This window comes from Canis aureus, chromosome 11, assembly GCF_053574225.1.
Source record: "Canis aureus isolate CA01 chromosome 11, VMU_Caureus_v.1.0, whole genome shotgun sequence".
Lineage (NCBI taxonomy): Eukaryota > Metazoa > Chordata > Mammalia > Carnivora > Canidae > Canis > Canis aureus.
The window spans coordinates 71416125-71433170 of NC_135621.1; the positions used below are offsets into that span (position 1 = coordinate 71416125).

Genomic DNA, 17046 nt, shown 5'->3' on the forward strand with positions numbered 1-17046 from the left:
CCTGCATGGAGCCTGCTTCTCCCTCTGCCTATGTCTCTGCCTCTCTCTTTTTCTGTCTCTCATGAATAAATAAAATCTTAAAAAAAAAATAATTCTCAGTGTCCCATGAAGTATCATGCTCATTTTATAAATGAAAAAATGAAGGCCCAGAGATATTAGGTAATTTGTCCAGCTATTAATTGGCAGGACCAGGATAAAACAGTAAGAAACTCCTTTTTCCCTTGTTTAATAGACGATTATTAAATAATCTACTAAATTATTATTAGATAATTAAGATTGTTTTTATAACTTTACACAATATTTTGCAAAATTGAGTTGAGTAGAATAAATTAGTGTAAAATGACTAATGTAACATATATAAAACCTTTCCCTCTTTTTTTTTTTAAGATTTTATTTATTCTTGAGAGAGGCAGAGACACAGACAGTAGGAGGAGCAGACTCCATGCTGGGAGCCTGACGTGGGACTCGATCCTGGGACTCCAGGATCAGGCCCTGGGCCGAAGGCAGGCACTAAACCGCTGAGCCACCTGGGCTGCCCAACCTTTACCATTTTAATTTGTGTAACTATACTGTGTTTGAGGCCATATTTTTTAGGAATTTGATCATTCTTTATCACACACTGTTTTAGTTTTTATCTTTGTTTTTTGTTTTTTGTTTTTTTAATTTTTTTTTATTATTTATGATAGTCACAGAGAGAGAGAGAGGCAGAGACATAGGCAGAGGGAGAAGCAGGCTCCAAGCACCGGGAGCCCGACGTGGGATTCGATCCCGGGTCTCCAGGATCACGCCCTGGGCCAAAGGCAGGCGCCAAACCGCTGCGCCACCCAGGGATCCCAGTTTTTATCTTTGGACCACAATTAAAGCCATGATGATTTTTTTTTTCTCCTAGAGAGGGAGAATGGGAGAGAGGGGCAGAGGGGCAAAGGAAGAGGGAGAGGGAGAGAGATTCTTAAGCAGGCTCCACATCCAACGAGGAGCCCAGTGCAAGGCTTGATCTCACAACCCTGACATCATGACTTGAGCTGAAGTCAAGAATCAGATGCTTAACCAATTGAACCACCCAGGTAGTCCAAAGCCATGATGAATTTAAAGCTTGTAAGCATATCACATAATAGTTCTACTTCTTTCAACTGCATGTATTGGAAATTAAATTTTTTAGATACTATGTTTTAAGGTGGAAGCAGTTTGAATGTAAAATTGTAACATGAAATCTTGTAATTTTTTTCTTAAATTTAAGTGGATGTTCCTTCAACTTGTGCCTTCATGGAATGGATCTTTAAAACAGCTTTTGACTGAAACAGATGTCTGGTTTTCTAAGAGGAGAAAAGGTATGCCTGAAACTTTTGAGAATTTGTTTTTTGGGCCTTTTTAATTGAAATTTATTAAAATCAGGTTCTAACTTATTTGTAGACCTAGAGAATTTTAGATCTGGTGAGGACAGTAAGCAGTTATCTACATCAGCCCCTAATATAAATTGAGAAAAGTAAAAATAAGAAAAATGCCTTGCCAAGTATTAACAATTATTTTCCCTCGAACTAACACCATAGTTTGATTCCCCCAAACTATTATTTTTCCCATTTTATCACCAACAGGTCTTGGTGATTACATTCATCTTTTATTTGACTACATTGAATTTTCCCTAACACATTAGCCCTATCAAGCAACAGTTCTTAACTCGGGCTTGGGGGGCCCATCTACAGGCCTCAGTGTATCACTAACCCCAAAAGAACATGCACAACTTTACAGGTATGTGTGTGTTGCATGCATTTTGCAGAGTGAGAACTTCCATAAGTTCTCATAAGTTTTGTTGGATTCTTAGAGAAAATCGTTCTAAAATTCATTAAGATCAGCTGCCATTAAATTCTTTCTTATTGGGACAGAGGGAACATGCAGTGTATTTATTTTTTACTTTGCTAGAACAGATAATAGAGAAAAATTTTTTAGGTACAAAGAAGTGGATAAATCATAATCCTTATTAGTTCATGGTCATTTTTGGTCCATGGATGGCCACGTTTTTTATTTTTAATAATATACTGAACCCCCACAAACTAATCTTCAAGTACTAGAACATTAGTAACTTCAGTTACTTGTGCTTCTCTCCTGTTGTTTCCTCTGACTTTCCCAACCACTATCTTGAATTTTGTGTTTATTATTCCCTTAAGAAAATGTTATTGTATTATGCATGTATGTCTTAATATATGTAACATAGTGGTGTACTAGTAAGGTGGTCTCTGAAAAAATAATCCCTGATTTGCAGTTTTTTAAATTTCCATGATACAAATTCTCCCAATGTGGCTGATTCCAAGCTACCAACATGATATCACTGACATTGAATGCAGAGTTAAGAAATACACACCATCAGCTCTTATAAGCCAGTGCAGGCCATCTCTAGCACCACTGGACAACATAGCATCTGATTTTAGTTGTTATTGGACAGTTTCATATTGTGGTCTTAATTTGTCATTTCCTTGAGGAGATTGAACAGTTCTTTACATGTTTATTAGCCATATGTTTCCTCTTCTGTGAAATATCCATTCTTTTTCCTATTTTAATATCATATTTGTGTTTTCTTAATAACACAATAGGCATTCTTTATTCCTGATAACCAATCCTTTGTCATTTATCTTCTAGTTTGTAGATTGCCTTCTTGCTTTCTTATGGATATCTTTTGATGAGTAGAAGTTCTTAATTTAAAATCTAGTGCTCTTTATGTCTTATTTAAATAAATTTTGTGAAGTTATTTTATACAGAGAGATTTCCTAACTCAGAGCCAGATAAGTTATTTTCCTGTCAAGCTCATGAACCAAAAATACAAAGGACCATACCAAAAAAACCTAACTTGATTGCCTTGAAGAACAAAATTCTAAACTTATATTTTAAATTATACTTTAGAGCTACATTATGGCAATTAAAGAGGCATTAGAGAAGTTATAGAGGAGAAAATTTAAACAAAAAACCAAATGGAGAGAGAGAACAACTGAAAGAGGTTAAGGAGGTGTTGGAGAAGCTAAAAAGACAAAGGCACTCTGGAAACTGGGGAGCTGTTAGGTGAATCCCAACAGAAACTTATGCTCATTTGAACTCCAGCAGTCCCATTAAGATTTTTCCTCTACGCTCTTCATTCTGGCCTCAGTCGTGTAGAAGTACACAGTTTTAGATAACTTTTCAGGGAGACACTTATTGCATAAAACAAAATGTATGATGCCTTGTGTTTCAGTGAGGACTTTTAAGGTCATGTCATACAGTTTTATTTTTATTTTAAAGAAAAAAAATTCATGAGAGCCAGAGAGAGAGAGAGAGAGAGCCAGGGAGAGAGAGCCAGAGACACAGGCAGAGGGAGAAGCAGGTTCCCTGCAGGGGGCCTGTTGTGGCACTCAATCCCAGGACCTTGGAATCACGCCCTGAGCCAAAGGCAGATGCTCAACCACTCAGCCACCCAGGCGTCCCATGTCATATGGTTTTAAAATGATCAAAGAGAGGGGAGCCTGGGTGGCTCCATTGGTTGAGGGTCTGACTCTTGATTTTGGCTCAGGTCATGTCTCAGGGTCATGGGATCAATCCCCCCCATCAGGCTCTGAGCTTAGCAGGTGGTCTGCTTGAGATTCTCTCTCTCCCACTGCCCTTCCCCCCCAACTCTCTTTCTCAGTCTCTCTCAAATAAATAAATCTTTTTAAAAAATTATCAAAGTGGTGAGGACTCAGGAAATAGGACAGAAAAACCACTTGTAGTCCCCTGTCCCATTATATTTTGAGACATTTCTCTTAGGTTTTATTTATTATTTGACTTTTCATATACATTGCTCAGGACTACAAGAAACAGTGGAAATTTAGACTTTGTTCTACACAGTTATTCATAGGGACTGCCATTGAACTTGGCTAGTGCAATTAATATGGCTATACTTGGCCAGCTACAATCTTTAAAATATATTTTTAATTCATGAATTCTTACAAAAGTAAATTGGCTAATCTTTTCTATACTCTTGAAAAAAGGGCTTCATGAGATAATTTCCAGATTTCTAGATGATCTAGTATTAGATTTTTTTTTTTTTAAGATTTATTTAAGAGAGAGTGCGCATGTGCATGAACTGGGAAGGAGGGCTAAAGAGAGAGGGAGACAGAATCTCAAGCAGATTGTCTGCTGAGCATAGAGCCTGACTTGGGCCTAATCTCACGACCCTGAGATCATGATCCAAGCCTAAATCATGAGTCAGACACTCAACAGAATGAGCCACCCAGGTGCCCACTCCAGGTATTAGATTTTTATTACTTGTTCATGTGATGGGGCATCTGTAAGACCATAATGGTATTCATAGTACAGCCCATGAATTGGCACATTTGATTCAACATATGAACACTAGAACTAATGTTATCCTTAAAAAAAGGACGTTAACTCCACATAAGTAAGCAAAGTTAACTTAATTTTTAAAATGAATTTACTGCTTTTTTGTTTACTTTGACTCTGAGCATACACCAAAGGAATACAAAAAATGTATGGGGTAAAAATTAGAAAATTATGAAAATACTTTTCATTAAATAGACTGTCTTTTTGCTGATTTCAGGAAAAAATTATTTTAGTGGACATCATCTACTTTCTTGTTCACAGTACTGTGTTCCATGTGAAACATAGTTTTAGCCATAATAGATAACAGTAGCAACTCAACTTTTTTCTCCATCCTTAATAGCAGCACAGAGTATGCTCACATGGGTATCCCTTTTTAATAGAAAATAGGCTAGGGCTTTTGCACAAGTTTCTATATGAAAGCACATTTGAATACAACTGAGAGCAACTATTTTTAGAAATAACCTGAAATTCTCCCTAAAAGAAAAAATTCACATACTTCATAAACTTGAATTGTTTTAATAATAAATACTATCCTTGTGGCTATAGTGTCTTTGTATCTTATTTGGTACTATGATAGAGAATTAACATATTAACTAGTAGTGTTCATCACATGTAGCTAAAGCATAAATTAGATGAATCCCAAAAGACAAACCCATGCATGTCCTGTGTTTGGCATTCGAGCTCTGGGTTCCACTAGAGTGTTCAGTCTCTGAGAGAAGGTTTCTGGTGAGAGACCGTAACCCTAACTACCATTCTCAAGCCTTCTTTTTCCAAACCTTGCTGCACTGGAAGCTCCAAACTCCAGAAACAAGGTACACAAGTGAATTCTCAGCCCAAAGGCCACTTGGGACCAAAATTAGTTTCCTGGGGCTTCTTCCTAAATCTTTCCCAGGTTTTTATCCATACACCACAGGTGTGTATAATCTTTGTAAAGTAGCTTATTTGTATTCTGATAGACATACATGTGTCTGTGTGTCTGTGTCTCCCTGCCCATAAAAACATTTAGGAATAAAATTAGATACATTTGAAAAGAATGCCTATTGATTTAAACTGTTTTTTATAGATTTTGAAGGTATGACCTTCCTTGAAACCGAACAAGGAAAACCATTTGTGTCAGTATTCAGACATTTAAGGTTACAGTATATTATCAGTGATTTGGCCTCTGCAAGAATTATCGAACAAGATTCTTTGGTACCTTCAGGTAAGAGAACATGACAAAATTATGATTTTAAGTAATATCTTTCTGATTATGTTGTAAAAAAGAATAATAAAGAGAATAGAAATTAACCTTAATCCCATTAAGAGACACACTTTTGTACCAAAGTGAAATCATATTATATAGGTAATTTTCTGTGTCCACATTTTATAGTGAGTATTTTCCCATATCACTTAGCACAATCCAGACTATTTAAAGGACTCTCGTTTTCTGTTACAGTTTTGTTTTGTGTTGTTTTTTTAAATATGAGGAAAAAGAAACAAATCCTATTATCTAGGGTTAATATCTTGGTGAATTTCTTCTAGTCCTCTTTATTAATATATACACATTAAAACAAAAACAAAAATATATAATATATACTAAAATTTTTATTAATATGGATGTTCTTTAATTTAACTAATGCACTATTTTAGACCAGACTTTTAAAAATGAGTTTTGAAGTATACTGTAAATGAAGTTTGTTTGCTTGTTTTTAAGATGTATTTATTTGTTTATTCATGAGAGACATAGACTGAGAGAGAGAGAGGCAGAGGGAGAAGCAGGCTCCTCGCAGGGAGCCCGATGGTGGGACTCGATCCCGGATCCTGGGATCATGACTCGAGCCGAAGGCAGGTGCCCAAAGGCAGGTGCGCAACCGCTGAGCCACCCAGGCATCCCTAAAGTATCATTTAAAGATCATTACTGCTTTTATTATTAATACTCCTTAAATTTGCTTTTTTTCTTATTCTAGTCTTAAACCTTATGTCAAAGCAAATGTAATATCTTTGCTAATTATAATAATTTAAGTTTGTTAAACAATTACAGATTTGATTTTCTAAGTCTCTAGTGCTTATGTGAGATTTAGCTTAGTACTATATATGCATATAAAAAATAGGAAATAGAATTTGAAGATTTATTTCTAAATTTGTGAACATTAATAATTAGTTATAGATTTGTCTAAAAAGTTATATTGTTTTTGATAGCTCAATTTTTAATATAGATGTATGTTTATGGATTTAAATTGTTCTCAAAATCTATAGTTAGGTATTAAATGGAAAGTAAACCTACAGTTAACACTTCTGGTCTATTTGAAAGTAACACATTTTTATAAAATCACTCTAGCAGGTTTATAGACACTTTTTCTGTTAATTTTGTATAAATTGTTTTTATAGTAGTAATTTTAGGAAGCCAAGATAAAAGGCTGCATATTACATTTGCATGGTTGTGGTATTTTTTTTTTCCAGTGACAGTTTCTATGAAGATTATGTTCCCTGTAATATAGCAGATCTCTAATAGTTCTCATGTGTGTTCTATGCCAGGCCCTAGAGAGGTGTAATACTAGATGCTAGGGCCAATTACACTCTTAACTGTACTTCCTTTCAAGGCTTGTCAGAGATGAGTTTTGAAAGAAGTGGAAAAAAGTCTGTTCTGAAGTAATTCAGTGTAGGTGTATCTATGATGCACATGCGTAAGCTTTATATTCTTTGAATATAAGGTGGGTGAAAGTATTTTAGTCTGACATGTTTTATTCAGTATAAAGTTGAAAATAATTTAGATTCCACATTTCTGACCAGATTTCAGCCATTTTTTCCAGACCTAAAATCACAGTAGAGGGCTTTTTCTTTACTTTAGAATGTTCCATTTTATTTATTTTTTATTTTTATTTTTTTAAAGATTTTATTTATTTATGAATGAGAGATACAGAGAGAGAGGCAGAGAGAGAGAGAAGCAGGCTCCCTGCATGAAGCCTGCTTCTCCCTCTGCCTGTGTCTCTGCCTCTCTCTCTCTCTCTCTCTCTCTCTCTCTCCTCTCTGTGTATTCTCATGAATAAATAAATAAAATCTTAAAAAAAAAAACTGTCTTACTGTATACTTTTACTGTCCTGCCTTAGCCCTCCTTGGTACATCTGATCTATCTTGTTACCATTCCTCCCAGACCTTTACATTATGTACTCTGGGACCCAGGTCAACAAACTCTCATGTCTTCCATCACTTCTCTCCATTTATTTAACTCTCCTAGAAGGCACTATATTCTCTCTCTAGAGGACTTTCTGTCAGTTAAAACACCCTGAAAATATAGGAATAGGAGGCCAGACGTTCATGGTCCTAGTCCCTCAGTGCCCTTTCCGAAACTATTACTGCATAGCATCTAACTCACCCTCTATACTTTCTTGACCCTATCATTCTTCCGCATTCACTGAAGACACTGGATTTACCTTTCCACGTCTGCCCAGTCACATAATGTACTTAAATGATCATTCTATTCCGTTCCCTGGCCTCCGACTAATTGGACCTCCACCACAGTAACATGTTTTGTGATCATTGGACACTCACCATCCACAGAAATACCGTGAACCTTGAAACCCAGAATTGCTCAGCATCGGAAATCAAGTAGTTTTCAGGCCACGTATAACCAACCGTATAGCGTGTTCATAGCTTCATTTCCTTTTATACTGTTACTTGATTTCCAGTCCATTTTAAGCCCTCCATTTTCTACCAGGCTTTCAAACCTCCTTCCTTTTTAGGGCCTGGATTTCATGATTGATCATCTGAACTACTCTCTCTCAACAGTTGCCTTCACCTTTGTGTCCTTCCACTTGGCAAAATCCTAAAACTAAATTAAATTTTGTTTCTATAGCATTTGAGCTCTGGGTTCCACTGAGTATTCAGTCCCTGGGAGAAGGGTCTGTAGCAGTTCTCAGAGGAGTATTGCTACAGAGGTTTTTTTACCAATTTTGTACTGGTGCACTACAAATTCACATTTCAACACTAAGCTTGCACTTTGGGACTTCTTACGCTGCATTTATTTGGTCACTTTGGCCACTCTCTTTTTCATTTACTTCATTAATTGTATTAGACCTCTGCCATTCTGTTCAATCTTCCTATCAGTCACCTCCCAGTCAGTATGGGAATTCTGTTGTTTTTTTTTTTAATATAAATTTGGGGTAATCAGGTAATAACTTGTTCAATTCCTATTCTTCCTCACCTGTCTTCCTGTCTTGCAGTTGAGGTGCTCCCTCCCTGTCAAGCCAACCTCCTGCTCTGTTCATGTCATGATCTTATCACTTCCTGTTTGTTCTGAAATTAAACCTTATCATTTAAATTGTATCTTCAGCCTTTGCCCTCCCTACTCTACCTTAGCCTTTAAAATATGGTCAAATCTCTTATTACAAAACAAGACCAGAAAGCTTCCCTTGACGCTGCTCCCTCCCCTACAAAGCAACCTTCTAAGCCCCCTTCTTCAGATGCTGTCTCCTTCCTTTTAGTAATTTCTCAGCACTCTGCAGTCTGTCCCTTGCCCTCACTGTTTCACTCAGACCTTCTAGCAAAAGTTAGGGTTGTTCTGTTTGCAAAGTCTACTGGCCTCATTTAGCCTACTTAGCATTTTATGTTATGGTTTGTTTGTTTTTTTCTTGAAATTCCCTACTGTACTCCCATGGTTTAGAAATGCTGTTCTTTCCTGAGTCTTTTCCTATTTCTCTAACCATTCCTTCTCTTTTTCTTTTGTAAGTGTCTCTTAGTCTGCCTACTTCTTAACTTCCTGAGAATACTTTTGACCCATTGATTTTTTCATTCTCCCAGAGTAATATTCTTTGTTCATATGATTTATTAAAAGATTCCAGTTCTGACCTCTCCCCTGAATTTCATACTTCGATATTCAACTGCTGTCTTGCCATCTATAAATTGCTTCCGGCCATCTGTTCAAAACAGTACTTAAATTTCTTCTTCAGCCCCAATCCCTGCCTGCTTTTTTTCTTTCTGTGTTCCTATTAATCATTAACACCATTAATAAATAGCCCAGCCTTACGAAAAAGACAAATTCCTGGAAGTCAGCCTACACTCCTCCTAAAACTCTTTCCTCCACATCCATTCACCAAGCCCTGTAGATATTTTCATAGATAGTTCTCAAAATCACCACCTTCCTTTACCCAAGGCATTCCCTTGATTAAGACGTTGTCATCGTTTGCTAGATGACCTAAGTGCAGAATGTATCTGTGTTCTTGTTGAACTGTGAGGCCCATAGGTTTTACAACCTTTTCCTTCTAGTACATAGGGCACTGATTGACAAGTAGTAGGCACTCTGTGAAAACTAAAATTGTTTTCTAAAACATACTGATTTACATATGGCCTAATCGTGCATTTACACTCTCAAATTTCATTTCTAGCTGCTAACCTAAAAACTGTAAAGGGAGAGGATGGGGAAAAGTAAGCAAATATATGTAGATTCTTCAAAGTATTCTGTGTATGCCAGATACTGCATTTAATGTCTATTTTGTAACATAACTTTGAAATTCATCAAGGTAGTTGTCCCCATTTACAGACGAAGTAAAGTATAATTGTCCTGCCATACAGCTAGTGAGAAGCACAGCTCAAATGCAGCCCCACGTCTTTCTTGTTCTGTAATCATATTGTTTTCACTCTTACTGGTTATTTAAAAGTCAGACTTTTCCATAGTGTTACTGATACTTCATACCTAGATGCTCTATTCAAAATACTCTTATTTGTCCATATGGGAATTTTTTTATTATGTAAACCTTTGGTCTTCACGATCTACATCTGACTTAAGTGTTTTGTATAGCAGTTCAACTTGTAGGCTGTTTTTTGCTATAAACTTTACTGATTATAAGTAAATTTTTTTGTGTGTATATACCTGAAAAATACACCTTTTCTTTCACTTAAGTAATAAAATACTGAGTAAATTAGGAACATATCTTTTTTATTTTGTTTGTCTAAAAAGGGGAGAGGGGCAAAAAGAGGGAGAGAGAATCCTAAGTAGGTTCCACACCCAGTGTGAACCCACCTGGAGACCAAGCTGAAGTCAACAGACACTTAAACCAAACCACCCAGGCATCCTTTATTTGTTTGTTTTTTTAAAATTTGTAAGGCTAAGACATTAGATTTTAAAATATTATGCTTTTGGAGACCCTTTGTACCATATCCTTTGTGTAAGACAAGAGAAGTAATCTAAATTTATCTGACTTATCTCATCTATTCTGTTGGAAAAATACTCTGTTTACATTCAGAATTACTATATGCTAGATCTGTAGCTGAGTCCAAGGCACAGTCAGATGGCACCTTGTTAACGCCCATTTTGAGCTTTTGTATGGGGCTTTGGTCTAACAACATTTAAAATAAGTATTTAAGATTATTTTCCTGGATGGAAGTTTCTTAAAGGAATCTTTGCATTGAATACTAACTCTGCTGGGATCCCTGGGTGGCGCAGCGGTTTGGCACCTGCCTTTGGCCCAGGGCGCGATCCTGGAGACCGGGGATCGAATCCCACATCAGGCTCCCGGTGCATGGAGCCTGCTTCTCCCTCTGCCTATGTCTCTGCCTATCTCTCTCTCTCTCTCTCTCTCTGGGACTATCATAAATAAATAAAAATTAAAAAAAAAAAAAGAGACCCGGGATCGAATCCCATATCGGGCTCCCAGTGCATGGAGCCTGCTTCTCCCTCTGCCTGTGTCTCTGCCTCTCTCTCTCTCTGTGACTATCATAAATTTAAAAAAAAAAAAAAAAAAAGTGAATACTAACTGCTAAAAAGGATTCTGGCAAACTCTGTAGTATATCTACCTTTTGGAGACAGGACTGCATATAATTGTATTAAAAACGATATAAAGATGAACCTGTCTTAATTATTTTCATCCCATGTTCTCAAACTCATTTTAGCAGGGATTCTTTTTTTTTTTTTTTTTTTCCAACATTGCATTTGAACTTACTGTTCTATGGACTTATTTTTGGGCTACAGGGTAAACTACCAGTGACTAGAAAGATTTCTAGTTTGACTTTTTACTTGTTTAAAGTAAGACAAGAAAGGAGAGACAGAACTATGTACCCATGTTTTTAATTTGTTGAAGTGGTTTTTGGTTTTTTGGGGTGTTTGGTTTCGAATTTTTTTTTTCTTTGGTGCTTTTGGTTTTAAAGGAGATTATTGAAAGGTGAAAATTTTATGTTTTTAGAGAGAAAGAGAGTAGGGGCAAGGAGGCTCCAAGGGAGAGAGAGAGAATCTTATGCAGGCTCAATTTTCACGGCCCTGAGATCATGATGACCTGAGCTGAGATTAAGTCGGAGGCTTGGGGCACCTGGGTGGCTCAGCCAGTTGAGCATGACTCTTCATTTCTGCTCAGGTCATGATTTTGGGGTCCTAGGATTAGGCCCATCTTGGCTCCATGCCTAGCATTAAGATCCTCTTTCTCTCTCTCTCAAATAAAATAAATCTTTAAAAAAAAAAAAAAAAAAAGAGTTGGACACTTAACTGACTCAGCCACCCAGGCTCCACAGGGTTGTGAGAAATTTAAATTTTATTTATTTATTTTTTAAAGATTTTATTTATTCATGAGAGAGAGAGAGGCAGAGACACAGGCAGAGGGAGAAGCAGGCTCCATGCAGGGAGCCCGACGTGGGACCTGATTCTGGGACTCCAGGATCAGGTCCTAGGCTGAAGGCAGCACGAAACAACTGAGCCACCTGGCTGCCCAAAACTTTAAATTTTAAAATTGAATTTTAAAACCTTTTCACATGCTGTATCTTACATGATATTTGAGAATATCAATATTTATGTGTAACCTTTTCATTCCAGTTTTATAAATGAATCATGAAAACCATATTCTACATCCCTAGATCAATGCATTTTATCTTAGAGGCATAACTATCAGTGAATTAAGAAATCTATTTTAACGAGAAAAGATCAGCTCCTTTTTTCTTATAAAATACATTAGGGATCCCTGGGTGGCGCAGCGGTTTAGTGCCTGCCTTTGGCCCAGGGCGCGATCCTGGAGACCCGGGATCGAATCCCACGTCGGGCTCCCAGTGTATGGAGCCTGCTTCTCCCTCTGCCTATGTCTCTGTCTCTCTCTCTCTCTCTGTGTGACTATCATAAATAAATAAAAAAAATCAAGTCTTACAATTTATTCCAAGTTGTAGAACTTTATAAAAAAAAATACATTAGAACAGAATTTAAAAATCAGAATGCATTGCAAATAAAATACACAATATGTATGCATTTATACTGACTCACATAAACTTTACTAGTCTTTACCTACTGAAAACAAATTATATGTGGCCTAGATATTTAGTAGTTATTCTGCATAATAACAAGAATATTTTGACAGAACGAAACATTCAAAGTGTATTTTTTTATTTTTTATTTTTTATTTTTTTAATAAATTAATTTTTTATTGGTGTTCAGTTTACCAACATACAGAATAACACCCAGTGCTCATCCCGTCAAGTGTCCCCCTCAGTGCCCGTCACCCATTCACCCCCACCCCCCGCCCTCCTCCCCTTCCACCACCCCTAGTTCATTTCCCAGAGTTACGAGTCTTTATGTTCTCCCTTTCTGATATTTCCCACACATTTCTTCTCCCTTCCCTTATATTCCCTTTCACTATTATTTATATTCCCCAAATGAATGAGAATATACACTGTTTGTTAAAGTGTATTTATAGAGTTTTAAGGGAAGATACCAATAAACAGTGCAAGTCATCTGGATACCTTTATTTTAAAAGACTTATGAAGTGAAATGTGGATTTTAATCACAGTAGGGTTTACATTCTTCTAATAGAGATTGAAAAATCATTTAACTTAAAAAAAACAGAAAATCTGTTCTTTGGTTGGGAATATAATAAAAACAAAAATAAGTATGGTACTAAGCCAGTTCTATCTATATTTTTAATAAATTTTAACTAAAATTTCAGTTTACATAGACCTGTGGGTAAAAATTATATGCTTATTAAAGATATAACTGGGGATCCCTGGGTGGCGCAGCGGTTTGGCGCCTGCCTTTGGCCCAGGGCGCGATCCTGGAGACCCGGGATCGAATCCCACGTCGGGCTCCCGGTGCATGGAGCCTGCTTCTCCCTCTGCCTGTGTCTCTGCCTCTCTCTCTCTCTCTCTGTGACTATCATAAATAAATAAAAATTGAAAAAAAATATTAAAAATAAACGCTTTTAAAAAAAAAAAGATATAACTGTAACTTTTATTCCATTTAGAATAAATTAAAATCTCTTTTTAATAAATTACCTAAATCTAATATGGCAAAATTATTATTTTTTAAAAGATTTATTTATTTTAGAGAGTGAGAAATAACAAGTGGGAGGGGGGTGAAGGGGAAAGAATATCAAGCAGACTCCACACACAGTACTGTCACAGGGCTCAATATCTCACTGCTCTGAGATTACAACCTGAGTTGAAACCAGGTTGAAACCTGAGTTGAAACTCAGTTGAAACTGAGTATGCATGATTCATCTGATAATTTATCTCCCATTAATTGTTATTTTTATATAATTTAATAAATTAATATATATTCAGTTTTCTATAAAAATTATATGAAAACAAAATAGTACTTTGCGTATGTTTCTCACAAAAATTAATATGAGCGATGACAAGGAAACTATTAAATGCAAAAATCTACTTTAAAGATTTAAATCCTAATGTGAATGCATATAATCTAAGTACAGTCCATCTTAAAGCAAAGCAAAATAGCGTTTACCACACTAAAAATCATTAAGCCATATTGTTTTGTTTTTTAATATTTTATTTATTTATTCATGAGAGATATGGGGGAGGGGGCAGAGACACAGGCAGAGGGAGAAGCAGGCTCCATGCAGGGATCCTGATGTGGGACTCCATCCCAGGACCTCAGGATCATGCCCTGGGCCGAAGGTGGCACTAAACTGCTGAGTCACCCAGGCTGCCCTAGCCATATTGTTAAAGAGCATTTGTAAAATCTAAACTGCCAGATCTAGTTGTTGCTATTTTAAGCTTAGAAATGTAACAATTTTGGGATGCCTGGGCGGCTCAGGGGTTGAGTGTCTGCTTTTGGCTGAGGGTCAAGTCCCACATCAGGCTCCCTGCATGGAGCCTACTTCTCCCTCTGCCTGCCTCTGCCCCCTCTCTGTGTTTTTCCTGAATAAATAAAATCTTTTAAAAAAAAAGTAACAATTTTATCCAGTTCTTAATTTTTTTTAAGATTTTATTTATTTATTCATGAGAGACACAGAGGCAGAGACATAGGGAGAGGGAGAAGCAGGCTCCATGCAGGGAGCCCGACATGGGACTCGATCCCGGGTCTCCAGGATCACGCCCCGGGCTGAAGGTGGCACTAAACCACTGAGCCACCGGGCTGCCCCTAGTTCTTAAAATTTTTTAATGTTTTATGTTCTTCATATTATTATTATTTTACATTTATCTATTTTTATATTTAGAATGGCTGTCTTCAGTGTATAAACAGCAATGGCTTGCTATGCTCCGGGCAGAACAAGACAGTGAGGTGGGGTAAGTATGTTAGGTCATTTCATTGTTCATAATAAACAAAAAAACCCTGCTATGAATTTTAAAATGCATTTATTATATTGAAAAATCAAGAGGTGTTAAAGTAGGGAAAAGATCATTAATCAGCTTTTATTCTTATATTTATGTAACATCAATATTAATAATCTTTCTGGTCAATTAGTGAAATGCTTGAATAGTCATTTACTTATTTATAAAAACTGAATAATTCATAAACTGTGTTTCACCTGGTGTTATATTAGGATTTTCTTTCAACATACTGAAATATTACTTGGAGTAATGGTTTCACAAAGAATGATTTTCATACTTCTTTATAGGTAAAGCTAATCTTATTTGTGGTAGTATTGTGATATTGTACTTTTTATTAATTATCTAAGAAGTATTTTAAAGATCTCTGAGTCTAAAATGAATTAACATAATCCAGTTATAGATGACCCCCCCCGCACACACACAATATTTTTGTGCTTTTTTCATTTGAAGGAAAAGCAGATATCTATTCTTTCAGTGTGCTTTGCAGTTCACAGAAGTACTTCCACATTTATTATTTGATCTTTATACTAGCTTCTTGGCTATAGGCCATGTGAGGAGACAATCCATCTGTGAGTATATATGGAAGAGGCCTTAAGTTTGACTTTTTTTTTGCCCCTGATTTAACACATTTTCATGTACCAAAAAACTTGCTAAAATATATGACCTAGTTATGTTTTATCCACACAGTGACTGTCTGAGAGTGTTATACAAACTCATGGTAATGATTATGAGGTTATTTTCCAGGATTCTTGGTTTCTACTTTATAATTTATATTCCATCTTTTTCCAAATATATTCACAGCATACTTATCCTACACAAACACACTAAGATTGTTGAAATAGAAATAATAACAAATCAGGCAACCCGGGTGGCTCAGCGGTTTAGTGCCGCCTTCAGCCCAGGGTGTGATCCTGGAGACCCGGGATCGAGTCTCACATCGGGCTCCCTGCATGGAGCCTGCTTCTCCCTCTGCCTGTGTCTCTGCCTCTCTCTCTCTCCTCCCTGTCTGTGTTTCTCATGAATAAATAAATAAAATCTTAAAAAAAAAAAAAAGAAATAACAAAAACCAAAAAAAAGAAAGTTAATTATTTAATGGAATTCAGATTCAAAGCATTTTGTAATATATGAAATATTTTCAAAGACATCCTCATTCTTTTGTATATTCAGTTTTTAGATGTTGGGTGTTCTTATTTTTCAAGATTTTCCTCATCTGTATCTTTACTGAGTTGAACATAGAGTCTGACCCAAAAGACTGAGCTGGAATAAGTGGGTTTCCTCCCCTCAGAAGTTTATGTATGATTATAGCACCCCAATGAAGTGCTCTGTTTTATAGACACTGAGCATCTGCTTACTGCTGCAGGGTTACTAAAGTGAAGAAGACCGTGTATTTCCTGAGTGCTAGGTTATAATCTAATAAAATCTACCTCCACAGTTTTCTTTCATGTTCTTCCTTCCACATTGCCAACAGATAATCTTTCTGAAGCAGAAATATAATTGTGTCACTTCCCTGCTTAAATATGTCCAAGGATTTAATGATAGGGACTATTGTTATTTATATGTGATATATATTATATTAACATTTAAAAAAATTCCTTGTCTTTAAGAAATTTATATTGAACTATTTACAGATTAAAGGATATGCCTGGAGGATTAGCCTCAAAATGATCAGCCAGAAGGGATATGGGGAGAAGTAGGCTTGGAGTAAACTAAAACAAAATTATTGAGCTAGATGGTGAAAAAATTTAGCTCATTATACTATTTTATCTACTTTTACGTTTGAAATTTTTCATAATAAAAAATGTCAAAGTAACAGAACTAATGCCTGGGAACTCTCTACGATCTACAGGAAAAGTTAAAACTCTTATTAGCATAGTCTGGGGGGCTTGTCCAAGTCTATCCCAAATGTCTTTCACTTCGCCTCCTCTCGTGCTCATCTTAAACTCTTGATGTATGAAATTCTTCATATATTTGGGATTCTTTTATGCTCTAGATTCTTTTTACGTACTAGACCTTCTACCTGAAGTGCCCTTGTCCTGCATTGAATCCACCCCTAACCTCTACTTCAACAAACTCCCACTTGGCACAAATAATACCTCCTCTGTGATGATCCCTCTCTAATCCCAGGCAGTAAATCTGTGCCCTCTTCCTGCCCTAACTTCACAACTCTCTCCACATAATTGTAATTGTTAC

General features: G+C 36.4%; 1 protein-coding gene across 2 annotated transcripts in view; it reads left to right on the forward strand.

Annotated features, from left to right (window-relative positions):
- Window positions 1-17046, forward strand: part of GMCL1 (germ cell-less 1, spermatogenesis associated) — a 60753-nt gene that overhangs the window by 17152 nt on the left and 26555 nt on the right. For both annotated transcript variants that reach the window (XM_077915744.1, XM_077915743.1), the window contains exons 8-10: window positions 1238-1328; window positions 5405-5542; window positions 14742-14811. In XM_077915744.1, coding sequence (XP_077771870.1) covers window positions 1238-1328; window positions 5405-5542; window positions 14742-14811 — 299 coding nt within the window. The remainder of the gene's footprint in view (window positions 1-1237; window positions 1329-5404; window positions 5543-14741; window positions 14812-17046) is intronic.